At 45.2% G+C, this 13,876-nt stretch overlaps 1 protein-coding gene across 1 annotated transcript; it reads left to right on the top strand.

The window, feature by feature from the left end:
• Positions 1-1,982: 1,982 nt before the first annotated feature.
• LOC139439631 (non-histone chromosomal protein HMG-17) lies at positions 1,983-2,255 on the top strand. Its single transcript, XM_071217170.1, has one exon. It carries the CDS (start codon positions 1,983-1,985, stop codon positions 2,253-2,255), a length of 273 nt encoding a protein of 90 aa, XP_071073271.1.
• Positions 2,256-13,876: the final 11,621 nt, after the last annotated feature.

The following is a 13,876-nucleotide window of genomic DNA, read 5'->3' on the forward strand; positions in this document are numbered from 1 at the left end:
TGATGCATGTTAGGGAAAAATTTGAACCTAATATTTGACATGAAGTTTTAATCGATTCCTTGGAACATTAGGCAGACATTGAAAGAATTATTTTTGAGAAAATTTTAATGACGTGAGGAAATGTTCACAATATAATGTTAAATATTTTTTTAAAATGGCACAAAAAGTTATACAGTATGGCTCTAATATTTACATATAAATGCACACATGGAAAAAGAACTGGAAGAAAATACACTAAAATATCAACAATTTTATCAGTAGATGATAGATTTGAGGTGATTTTTATGTTTTCTTTCTATTTCTTCAGGAGTTAAAACTACAATTATTCACCAAATTGTGCCCTTGTGATAGATGTGCTTTGCTATATGTATATTAAATACATCAATAATTTTTCAATGTATATATATTTAATACACAAGAAATTGATAACAAATGGATGCCTCAGGGGGAGAGAACTGGGTAGTTATAGAACAGGAGTTGAGAGGGAGATAAACTCTACCCATTGGAATTTTTTGAATTCAGAAACGTGATTGGGAAGCGGATTTGGCTGAACTGATAGAGTGTCTCCCTACCACATGGGTGGTCCAGGGTTCAAACCCAGGGCTTCCTGTCCCATGTGGTGAGCTGACCCACGCACAGTGCTGATGCACGCAAGGCATGCCATGCCATGCAGGGGTGTCGCCTGCATAGGGATGTACCCCATGTAGGGGTGCCGCATGTGCAAAAAAAGCGAAGCCTGCCCAGGAGTGGCACTGCACACACAGAGAGCTGATGCAGCAAGATGACACAACAAAGGGAGACACAGATTCCTGGTGCCTCTGACAAAAATGCAAGCGGACACAGAAGAACACGCAGCAAATGGACAGAGAGAGCAGACAATGGCAGGGGGGTAATAAATAAAAAATCTTAAAAAGAAGAAACGTGATTGTATATAACCTACCCAAAAATGAGTTGATTAAGAAAGAAGACCATAATCATGTATGAGTTCTCTCACAAGAAAAAAAAATTGTCAATTTCAAAAACAATCCCCAGTTTACAGATGAGGGAATGGAGATTCACAAAGAGGGAGGGAACTCTACACTGAGTCACCCAGCTAGAACACGGCACTAAGCTCCAGCGCACATCCACTGGTAGATTCCTAAAATAGGTTGGGGGCTTTGACTTTGCCAGTTACTGTTTCCTACACACTTATCCCCGTTCAGTAGAAACCAGAAACACAAGTTTAAGGCCCACCTCCCTCACCCCAGGTTACCTGGTACTCTGCTTCCTGGCACCTGACACCCTTCTTATCTCACTGTCCCAGGCAGGCAGGCATAGTCTCCACAATAGTCTGTTAAGACAAGGATCCCCTAGACTTCCCCACAAGACCCAGAGAGGGCACTCACTCACCCTAGGGCCCCCAGCAGACCATATGTCCCCTCAAAGAACTAGAACCGAAGAAAGAGCCCAGAACTTCTGTGGGAAGAAGGACAGGCTCTTCCAGAGGCAGGAAGCAGCATGTGGAACAGTTTATGCCTTCGGAGCAGGCATGCCGTCATTAGTAGGGTTTTGGCATGTTAGGGGGCAATAGCTGCATATTTTATCCGGGGTGCCTTGTAACAGCCTTTGCTCAGAATGTAATAAGTGTGCTGCCTCAAGTGTGGGGGCATGTTCGCGCACCTCCCCAGTCTGCCCGGGCTGTTCTGCCATCTGGTTGGCATTAGCTTACCAGCCTTCCTATTTTTAGACGTGTCCTGTAGCCCTAGGACCAGCTGGATGCAGCTGTGAGCATGGCTGCCCTGATGGACTGAGGACCAGCAGGGCAGCCTCATAGGGGAAGACTCATTTGCTCCAGTGCTTTGCTGTGGTCAAGAATCACTTCTTGATATAAACCCCCCGGAGCCCGAGCAGTGTGAAGAAGAGGCGAGGACGACCCCGGACCGACCAAAGCCCGCGCACCGCTGCATCCCCACGTCCAGTGCCCACGTCCCGCCGCCGCCACCATGCCCAAGAGAAAGGCTGAAGGGGACGTTAAAGGAGATAAAGCCAAGGTAAAGGACGAACCACAGAGAAGATCGGCAAGGTTATCTGCTAAACCTGCTCCTCCAAAGCCAGAACCCAAGCCTAAAAAGGCCCCTGCAAAGAAAGGAGAGAAGGTACCCAAAGGGAAAAAAGGGAAAGCTGATGCTGGCAAGGATGGGAATAACCCTGCAGAAAATGGAGATGCCAAAACAGACCAGGCACAGAAAGCGGAAGGTGCTGGAGATGCCAAGTGAAGTGTGTGCATTTTTGATAACTGTGTACTTCTGGTGACTGTACAGTTTGAAATACTATTTTTTATCAAGTTTTATAAAAATGCAGAATTTTGTTTTACTTTTTTTTTTTAAAAAAAAAAAAAAAAAGAATCACTTCTTTTCTGACTCCACCCTGGGAAGTTTCCGAGCTTAAAAAATGGAGTTTTTTTTTAGGAAGTAACAGGTGGAAAATACAAATAAATTAAACCAGAGTAGAGATAAATCTACAGCCTCACCTCTTATATCTCATCTGCTCCAGCCCTGGGCAGCCACTTTCTCTCATTCTCTTTGGGCCCTTACAAAGGTAGGTTCTTCTGCCTGAAATGTCCTTTCTCCTCTCCTTACCCCCTCCCAGTTTGAGTCACCTCCTCCAGGAAGCCTTCCAAACAGGGTTGTCTCCTTTATCACATAGCTCCTGGGCTTCCCTCTGTCACTGCCGTGATCACACTCTGTCCTGAGTGCTTGCTTAGCTCCCTCTCCTGTCTAACTATGTGAGTCTTGAGGACTGGAAATGTGAATTATCCTCTAGGTAGATTTCCAGTGTCCAACATAGGGTCAGAGACAGACCAGATGCCTAGTGAATGCTGACTGACTGATTAGTAGACTGAGTGAATATGTTGATGGATATAATAATAGAGCATCAGAGAAGAAGGGAAGGTAGTATCCCCATCATGTTACAGAGAAGGAAACAGAGACTTAAAGAAGGAAGAAAGAAAGTATTTTCAGGAAGTTTTGGCTGCAAGTGACAGAATATCAACTCAAACTAAGATAAGAAAAATGGGGGTGGGGAGAGTATATTTATTGGCTCACAAATCAGGGCAAGGATAAAACTGGATGTAGGATTGTCTAGAACCAAATATCAAACATCGTTTTGTCCGCTTCTTTTTCACATGTAGCTGGGGATGTGGCTACTGACAGATCCATTCTCCCATCCTCATAGTTCTGCAAACAGAGATAAAAGAGCTGTGGTTGGAAGAAAAAAAAACCTGGGAGAAGGACTGAGTGGTCCAATGTGAGACTCATGACTCATGCTCGCCCCTTGAAAAATCACTGTGGAGGATAACAGCTTCCAACTAGAGGAGTAATTCTCCCAGAGACACGGGGCCACCACAGCCATGACTCGTGGAAGAGGTCGTTGTGCGCTGGACAGACATGCCAATTAAAGTCTACTAGAGCAGCAGCATTTCTTAAGCTCCTCTATACCTAACCCTTGTTAGACATTTTCATACTCATTATAGTGGATTAAACGGCAACTCCCAAAAGATATGTTCACCCAGAACCTGTGTATATGACCATATTTGAAGAAAGAGTCTTTGCAGATATAATTAAGGTATAAATCTTGAGATGAGATCATCCAGGATTAGAATGGGCCCTACATCCAATGAAAAGTGTACTTATAAGAAAAGACAAGGGGAAAGACACATAGAAGAAAGCCATGTGAAAAAGAAAGCAGAGATTGGCGTTATGCTGCCATAAGCTAAGGAATGACTGGAACCCCCAGAAACTAGAAAAGGCAAGCAAGGATTCTCTCTAGACCCTTCATAGGTAGTGTGGCCCTGCCCACATCTAGATTTTGGACTTCTGGCTTCTAGGACTGTGAGAGAATTAATTTCTGTTGTCTTAAGCCACCAAGTTTGTGGTGATTTGTTATGGCAGTCCTAGGAAATGAATGAAGCCATTGTCTTAGAATAACTCTGCAAGATGGATATCATTACTCCCATTTTACAGATGAGAAAACCAAGGCTCAGAAAAGGTAAGTAGGGAAGCAGTGGCCCAATGGATAGGGCATCCACCTACCACATGGGGGTCCATGGTTCAAACCCCGGGGCCTCCTTGACTCATGTGGAGCTGGCCCATGTGCAGTGCTGATGCACGCAAGGAGTGCCCTGCCACAAGGCGTGCACCCCGTAAGGAGAGCCGCCCAGTGCAAAAGAAAGTGCAGCCTGCCCAAGAATGGCACAGCACACACGGAGAGCTGACACAGCAAGATGACACAACAAAAAGAAACACAGATTCCTGGTGCCACTGATAATGATAGAAGCGGTTACAGAAGAACACACAGCGAATGGACACAGAGAGAAGACAATTGGGGGGCGGGGGGAAAGGGGAGAGAAATAAAAAAAAAATAAATCTTAAAAAAAAAAAAAAGAAAAGGTAAATAATTGGCCCAAAGTCCCAGAAGTTAAAGGGTGCAACAGATCCTTAGTCCCACCTTCTCAGTATACAAATGAAGGAACTGCAGCCCCAAGAGTATAGGGTATTGCCTGAGGTCACAGAGTTGGGCAGTAGGATTGTCTGGAACTGGAACTCATATGAGCGTGTAGTCACATTATATTAAAGGTTGTGTTTTAGTTGGCTGGGCTGCTGAAAGCAATATACCAGAAACGGAGAGGCTTTTACAATGGGGATTTATTAGCTTATAAGCTTACAGTGCTGAGGTCAGGAAAATGCCCAATCAAGGCATCATCAGGCAATGCCTTTTCTCCAGAGAATGAGTGCTGGTGATCCTGGACTCCTCTGCTAATGGCAAGGCAAATGGTGACACCTTCTGGTCTCTCCCTTCTCTTCTGGCTTCCCTGGCTTTCTCTTCCTCTGTATTCATCCTGTTGATAAAGGACTCCAATAAGAGGATTAAGACCCACACTCTGCCATGCCCTACCTGACATTACCTAATCAAAAGGTCCCACCTACAAAAGATCTACACAGGACTGGATTAGCTTTAAGAACATGATTTTCTGGGGACCATGCAACTTCAAACTGTCTCCGTGTGTAATAGGTATCATTGGGGGCCTCTGCTCTGCTCATGCCAATTTCCTCTGAGAACAGGCCATCCACCAGCCCACAGGATTATGGGGAATGATTCCCAGAGGGGTAACCCTGGTAGCCATGTTTGTACTATGTAACCCTATCCCCCTACCCAAAGCCTGGACACCTGGTTTCAGGCTGGACCAGCCACCTTCTCTCTAGGGAATGTGGAGGTTCTCCTTACATGGCTGTACCTGTCAGGTGCTATGTGCAGTGAGCAGCCACAGCCTCCCTCCCCCACCATGTGATCAGAGGGGCAGAGAAGGCCAGTCTGGGAAGAGAGGAAAACAAAGAGGACCCTGAAGAGAAGCAGAGATAGAGGTAAAGAGATACTCCCCATGCCTTTGGGATCGTCAGGGCTTTCGCAAGCCTGGTTCAAGTCCTTTCCTGTGTTAGTTTCCTTGAAACCCCCAGTTCCCTTATAGTCAATTACCTTTTCTTTGTTTAACCTGGCTCCAGTGGAGTTCTTGTTATAAAAGCAGAATTCTAATATAGCAGGAAGCGAAGTTCCTTTGTTGAAAAGTGGGCTGTATTAGTCAGCCACAGGGGTGCTAATGCAAAGTACCAGAAATCTGATGGCTTTTATAAAGGGTATTTATTTGGGATATAAGCTTACAGTTACAAGGCCCTAAAGAGTCCAACTCAAGGTACCCTAAGGGGTACTTTCTTACCCAAAGTCTGTTGCCACGTATTGATGCAAGATGGCAAGTGACATCTACGAGAGTTCAGCCTTCTTCTTCCCTCTTAAGGATTCATTAGTCCAGCCTCTTCCAAAGTCAGCTGTAGGCTGGCATAGGGCTTGTCTCTCTTCATGGGGCTGGGTTCTTTCCAGGCTCAGCTGTTCTAGTCTCTTCCCAAGGTCAGCTGTAAACTATCATGTTCATCTCTCTTCCTGGGGCCACAGGATCCTCTATGTCTACTCTGTGTATCTACTTCTCTGTAAGAGTCTGTCTTAGTGGCCCACCAAGGGGACAGGGACTCAACATCACATGCACTAATGAATCAAAGCTCTAATTTTAACATAATTTAATCAAAGGCATCTCAGCCGACTCTAATACAGCCAAAGGGTATCATGCCCAGAGGAACAGACCAATTTACAAACATAATCAATATCTCTTTTTGGAATTGCATGAAATCATATGGTTACTTCAGCCATTTCAGGTGATCAGAAGAGAAAGCCAGAGTGGTCTGGAGTGGTCAAGAAGGCTTCCCTGGAGCAAGCAGGACTCCTCTGTCCTTGAAGGATCAGATAGAAATAAGCAGAAAGAGAAGACCTGTGAGGGCATCCTAAGAAGCTCTTAGGATGGGGGAGGGGGGCTAAATGTATAGCTCAGCAGGGGAGGTAAAGTGGTAAATAAGAAAGATAGTGCTTTTCTGCCTCCCTGGGAGCACATCCAAAGCCCGGTAGGTACAGGGAGGGGTCCCTTCTCCTGCCTGGCACCTCCTGGAGGCTTTAACCTCTGGGAGGGTTTATCAGGGCTGGTTATAAACCAAATCAATACAGTGAAAGCAGTTATGTCCCACCCTCTGCTGCAGTCTAAACGTTAGGCATTTTGTAGTTCCCTGCCCCTTCGATACTCCCATTTCTGTGCCTTTGTTCTTGTAGTTCTACCCACCTAGCGTGCAGCCCTTGTATCCTATCTCAGCCCAGGTCAAAGGCTGCTTATCCCTAAAGTCTTCCCTCCCCCCTCAAAGTGAGCTCCAGTCTCTCTTCCTGTGGGTTCCCACGTGGATCCTTTACCATGTTGATCCTCTGCAAGTACTTGTTTCCCCCACAAGAACGAGAGCCCTGAGTTCCCAACTCAGACCTGATTCTTCTGCTTCTCTATTGCCCGCATTGGTGCTAGCCCATGGTAGGTGAAAGTTTGCTAAATGACTGAGTGTTTCCACTGTACACAATAACCGTGGGAAGAAGAAATGTATTTGGTGCCTCCTTACTGGCCTCCCTCCAGCACTTACCAGTTGGGCAGTCTGTCCTCCCATGGAGGGGTGCTGGGGTTGGAAGCTGTGTATAGTATGCACATGCGTATTTGTGGGGGTGGGGGGAAGGTATGTGCAGGGAGCCCTCTCTAGCTTTTAAGTCAAGGAGGGCTCACAAAGGACTCCCCACAGAGGGAGGTAGTTGGCAACACAACAAGGTCCAGCTGTGCTTCCACCCCCATCCCACTCTTCATTCTGGTCACATGGTTCTATAGGTCAACAGGCATCAGGCTTGGAGGCTAATGGGAGATTTGATCAATAGGACCAAAGCCACCGTGTTTGCCCTGAAGCCTGGGAGGGGCTGGGACACAGGCCTAATCTGCAAAATGATGCCCTGGAAATATCCTGTTACTCTCTGTTAACCTGTAGTTTAACATTCAGTTTGATTAGATGCTTCCCTTCCTCCTACTGCTCCTTAGGGCTCATGGGAGGCCAGGACAGAATTTGGAGGGGCCAGGAGGGAAGGGAATGGGTGTAAAAAGTTTTGACAAAGAAGGAGGAAATGAGTTAGCACTTATGGAATACCTACCAGCTTCCAGCTCTGACAGCTATTTCATTTGTTCCTCACAAGCCTAGGGGCTGCTTACCCATCTCCATCTTATCTATAATGCTCCAGCAGCTGGAGTGGCTTGCCCAGGGTGCAGGCCTAGAAAGTGGCAGAGCAGGGAACCCAGTCTGCAGATGGTTGTCCTCCCTTCATGGAATCCCATTCCTGTTAGAGGGTCTAGAGGAGGCCACCTGAGCTTCTCCAGCATCCTTTCTTCCCCAAACTTCATGGCTCCAAGTCTTCATCACCCTGCATCTCCAGTCCTCTCCCCAACAGCTCTCCAGAGCTCCTCGGCCACCTCCCTGGCCCACAGTCACAACACCCTCATGACACGTTCTACTTCCCCTCCCAGCATGCTCACACTGCATTCTTAATTCCCCATGTGGGTTTATCTGTTTAACGTCTGCCTCTACAATCAGACTATATTAAATTCCATGAGAGTAGGGCCTGGGTCCTTTTCACTGGACAACTCAGAACAGGCATTTACTGAGCATCCACTAGGTGACAGGCACTGGGCTGGGTGTTTGAGATACAGAGGAAAATAACAGACAGAAATCCCTGACTCTGGGCTAACCTCCTAGCAGGGGAGACAGACAATAAATAAAAGAAATAAGCAAATCTTTTAGTGGATGATGCCTTAGGAGGTGATAAGCGCCATGGAGAGAAATAAAGTAGGAAAGGATAATTGGGGTAGGGGTGGGCAGGGTTGCAGTTTTATGTAGGGAGATCTGGAGAGGCCTTGAAGTAGGTGAGGGAGGGAGCCACTTAGATACATGAGGGAAGAGCATTCCAGGCAGTGGGAACAGCAAATCAAGAGGCACTGAGACAGGAGGCTCCCTGGTGTTTTCCAGGAACATCTGGGAGGCCAGCGTGGCTAAGTGTGAGTGAGCGAAGGGCAGAGCCATCAGAGTGCTGCAGGGCTTTGGCTTTTGGTTTGGAAAGTCCCTGGAGGGTGGCAGAGGAGTAACATGATCTAATTTAGGTTTTAAAAGGATCGATATCTGGCTACTGTGTTCAGAGTAGGTAGTTTCTGACACACAGTAGGGATTTAATAGATATTTTTGAATGAATGACTAAGTAGAGAGTGAGAGGGAAGAAGGAGGGGGAAAAGCTGGAAAGGAAAAACCTGAGGACAGTTCTAATTTTGACATGCAGTGACTCTGAATCTGCTTGTAAGGAAGTAAAAGGGGGGATGCGGACATGGCTCAACTGATAGAGCATCTGCCTACCAAATGCAGGGCCCAGGGTTCAAACCCAGGGCCTCCTGACCCGTGTGGTGAGCTGGCCCATGCACAGTGCTGCCACATCCAAGGAGTGCCGTGCCACATAGGGGCACCCCCGCGTAGGGGTGCCCCACTCCCAAGGAGAGCTGCCCCGCATGAAAAAAAAGTGCAGCCTGCCCAGGAGTGGTGCTGCACACACGGAGAGCTGACACAGCAAGATGACGCAACACAAAGAGATGCAGTTTCCCGGTGCTGCCAGATAATGCAAGCGGACGCAGAAGAACACACAACAAATGTACACAGAGAGCAGACAATGGGGGCGGGGCGGGTAAGGGAAATAAATAAAGAAAAGAAAAAGGAAAGGAAGTAAAAGGGAATGGATTTCTGCTGAGTAGAGTGTGAATCTTCCTGCTGGGGTATCTTAGGAAAGGTCCTAGGAGGGAGCAACTCCTTGTCATGGGAGATGTTCAGGTCAGGACCAGATGGCCTCAGAACCTATGAGCTTATGACTTTTTGTAGTCTAGAGACAGCCTGTGTGTTCTCCAACCTCTCCTCCTGTTCCGTAGCTCACATGTTGCAAGTGGGCTCCGAGTGGTCATTATCTCAGCCTGAAGACTCTCCATATGACCCACAAAGATGCAGGGCCTCCTTGTGTGTCTCTCTTCCTTAGGCAGCACCAATGAAGAGGGGACCCCGGGAGCAGGCCTGCATACTTTTGAAGCCACATTTGGCTGGGGCCAGGAGGCTGTCCAGGGTGGCAGGCCCTCTGCAGACAAAGTCCTACATTCCAGGGAGCCAAAGACAAGGAGGGCCAGGAATTCCTTGCTTTAATTTTTGCCTCTAATTCCTCCCAGTAATGAAGCATATCAGTCCTCAGACTCCTGGGATTTTATGAGGCAATTGTGACCATTAATATAAATCTCCCATGTGTTATTTTCAAAGGGGCAATTAAGTGAAGAAATCAGGCACCATTTTCATTCTCATTAAGTGATTAGAGTTTGTTTGGCAAATCCTGACATTGTGGCTATGGCGGGCTCTGATGAGCTTCACTTGGGCAATTTCTAACGTCCTGTGTTAAGCATCTAGAATTTCCTTTCTGCACCGGCTTCTCCCAGCCTAAAACTGTGAGATAATAAATTTCTGTTGTTTTAAGACATCTAATTTGTGGTACTTTGTTATAGCAGTCCTAGGTAATTAAGAGAAGGTGGGACATAAACTGAACATTTCAAGACTATTTCAAATTGTTAGACTTCGGCATCAGATACTCCTGGGTCTGAGTTCTATTTCTATATTTACTACTAGCTGTGTGACTCTGAGCAAGTTAATTAACCACTGAGCTTCGATGTCCTCATTTGTAAAATAGGAATAATAAAATCCAGCCTAGGGAAGTGGACTTGGCCCAAGGGATAGGGCGTCCACCTACCACATGGGAGGTTCGCGGTTCAAACCTTGGGTCTCCTTGACCCGTGTGGAGCTGGCCCATATGCAGTGCTGATGCACGCAAGGAGTGCTATGCCACGCAGGGGTGTCCCCTGTGTAGGGGAGCCCCACGCGCAAGGAGTGTGCCCCATAAGGAGAGCCACCCAGTGGGAAAAAAGTGCAGCCTGCCCTGGAATGGTGTCGCACACACGGAGAGCTGACTCAACAAGATGACGCAACAAAAAGAAACACAGACTTCAGGTGCCACTGACAAGAATACAAGCAGGCACAGAAGAACACACAGTGAATGGACACAGAGAGCAGACAACTGAGGGGGGGGGGGAATGGGTAAGGGAAAGAAAAAAAAATCCTGCCTCTAAGGTTGTTCTGAGGATTTAATGGTGTGACATACAGTAAGAGTTTAGCATGAGGCTTGACACATAATAAATGGTCTGTAAATGTTACTATTATGATTGTTTTATCATGTTATCAATGGAGAAGAGGTAGAGGAACACAATTTGTCCTGTATAGTTCCCAAGATCGTTGCTGGGAGCATTTGGGGACCGTGTCAGGAAAGCACTTGGTGAGCTCTCTCAGCCCTGGGCAGACCGGGATGGTTGGGCACCCTCCAGGTGGACCCGTTAGGACTCAGGAAGACCTGGACTCACCCAGGCCCAGGGAGTCTGTCCCGTGGAGGCCTGGCATGCAGAGCTACCTCAGGGAAACCAGACTACAGACTCACAGGTCAGGGTCAGCAACAGTCCCTCAGAGGTTACGGACTTCTGTTCAGGCCTGAGGGCACAGAAGGTAGTGCTAAGTAGCGACCGCCTCTCTCTGGCCACAGCTGGCCCTTTGAGAGGGTCAATTTTGTGCTGTTATCACTAGTGGGTAGCATGGTATCATCTTAGGGCTCAAGACACATAAGAATTGTGCTCATTCTGAAATGGAGCTTCTCCAAACCAGTCCCAGAACTGAAATTTCACCATCTTGCTAGGTTTGAACCAATAGAAAACATGCTCCTAGAAGGTCTCACGGAACATGCACCCTCAGGGTAAAGGAGCCCACAGTTCTTTCCTGAGGAGAGAGCCTGGAAAGGTGAGGTGCTTGGGGTCAGGGGAGGCGGGAGGGTGCACGGAGTCCTAACACACTCTTTGAGAGCCTTATAGTTGGGCCAGTGTGGTAATAAGAGGGACAGAAGAAAGGCCTGGGCTGGCAAGTCACTGGGGCTGATTAACTGATCGCTTATTTTTATCTTCCCCTCTCAAGAGCTTTCTAAATGACTGTTAAGGAATAAAAAAGGTATAAACCCACAATGAAGATAATGGGTGAGGTAACCTTAGTAGATATTAAAACAAGTTTCAGGACAATATAAAGCAGACGGAGGAGTGGGAACTGATGCAGCAGGAGAGAAAGCCTTAGTATAGAGTGTGCAGAGGAAGATACAGTCAAGACACAGAAACTCAAAGCAGGGGATTAAATGAAAGTCTGTATATAGGACAGTCTTTCCCCTTCCTGTGCATAGAGAGCTGAAAGGTCAGGCATCAACTCCCCAGCTGGGAGATTCAGGGGGTTTCTGAAGAAATCTAATGTCTGCAGAAGAAAGACCTCTGCTATAATGACTAGCCTTTTAATTATTCATAATTAAACATGAATTGACAACCAATGATTACCAAACATTTGAGGAAAGTCTCCAAACTGAGAAAGAGTATGACAAAGGATGAAATGACCTCAGAGGAAATAGAAATAATTCAAGGAACAGAAAAGGATATTCTATAATATCCTTATAGAGATTTAAGGAGGTATGGAATCCTTAAGACAAAAACTGAATGATATGAAGAAAAAGAAACAATCAAGAACAAGAGAGAGCTATTGAAATTTTAAAGTACATGTATGTTTTAAATTTAATAGACTGTTTTAAAGTTAAAATTAAGGAAAATTTTCAGAGTGAAATAAAAAGATAAGGAGGTGGAGAATATGAGGCAGAGTGGATCAATCCTAGAAGTTAAAACTCCAACAAATGAGAATTCCAGCAAAAACAGATAAAAATTGAAAAGAAGAAATTATTTGGGTTAAGAATATTTCCCATAAGCACAGTTCTTAAAGTCTCCATATAAAAAGGACTCACTAGATGCCCCAAAAAATGAGTGAAAAAATGACCCACATACAGATAAACAATATCCTGACATTTTTAAACATAGAGCTAAAGAAAAGATATGACAGTTTTTATAGGGAAAAAAAAAGAAAGAAAAAAGGTCACAGACAAAGGAATGAGAATCAGAAAGGCTTTAGACTTCTTAGTAGCAACAATGGATACTAGAAAGTGAGGGAGAAACATTTCAAAGTCCTATATAGGCTGAACTATCAATCATAAGGATATAATAAAGATACATGGAAATACATAAGGAGTCAGGATATGTATGTCCTATGCACCCTTTCTTATATTATTATTTGGAGGGTGTGCTCAGAAACAAGGAATTAAACCATTAAAGAGGAAAACACAAGTTTCAGAAAATAATGGATCCCATGAGAACGCTGTTAAAGGAAGACAGATGTCCAGCAGCTTTAACATCAGCAGACCAGACTGGAGTAGAAAAATAGAAGCCTTGATAGGAGGTCTCTGGGGAAGGATACTGGGTGAAAGAGACTGGGAAAACATGAAGGAAAGAAAAAGGTGATTAGAACTTTGAGGAAAAGAAAAAGATCAGGAGAAGCATGTTATATAAATATATGAAGGCAAGTTCTAAAAGAAACTTCTAAGAGTGAAGTCTTTCACTTCACAGAGTAACTGGAGCCAGGAGGAAGCTGGGTTTTTTATTTTTATTTTTTATCTTCATTTTAGTAATATATATACTACCTAAAATTTCTCCCTTTAACTACATCTAGATATATGATTCAATGGTGTTAGTCACAATGTTGTACTACCCTGAGGATCCTTCATTACAAAATATTTCCATCACCCCAAACAGAAATTCTGTACCAACTAAACTTTAACTCCTCATTCCTCCTCCCCAGCACCCAGTAACCTCTATTCCAGTTTCTGACTCTTAATTTGTTTATTCTAATTATTTCATATTGGTGAAATCATACAATATTTGTCCTTTTGTGTCTGACTTAATTCACTCAACATGATATCATCAAGGTTCATTCATGTTGCAGGAATCAGAGCTCCATTCCTCTCCACAGCTGTATAATATTCCATTGTATGCATTTACTACATTTTGCTTATCCATTCATCTATTGATGGACACTTGGGTTGCTTCCACCTTTCAGCAATTGTGAATACTGCTGCTAAGAACATCAGTTTGTAAATATATCTGTTTAAGCCCCTACTTTCAATTAGAGTATATACCTAGAAGCAGGATTGCTGGGTCATATGGTAGTTCCATACTTAGCTTTCTGAGGAACTGCCAAACTGTCTTCCACAGCAAATGCACCATTTTACAGTCCCATGAACAATGAATGAGAGTTCCTGGATCTCCACATCCTCTCCAACACTTGCTATTAGCAATTTTTAATAGTAGCCATTCTACTGGGTTTGAAATGGTATTTCATTGTGGTTTGAGTTGCATTTCCCTAATGGCTAATGCTGTTGAGCATCTTTTCATGTGCTCTCTGACCATTTGTGTATA

This window comes from Dasypus novemcinctus, chromosome 9, assembly GCF_030445035.2.
Source record: "Dasypus novemcinctus isolate mDasNov1 chromosome 9, mDasNov1.1.hap2, whole genome shotgun sequence".
NCBI classification, from domain to species: domain Eukaryota; kingdom Metazoa; phylum Chordata; class Mammalia; order Cingulata; family Dasypodidae; genus Dasypus; species Dasypus novemcinctus.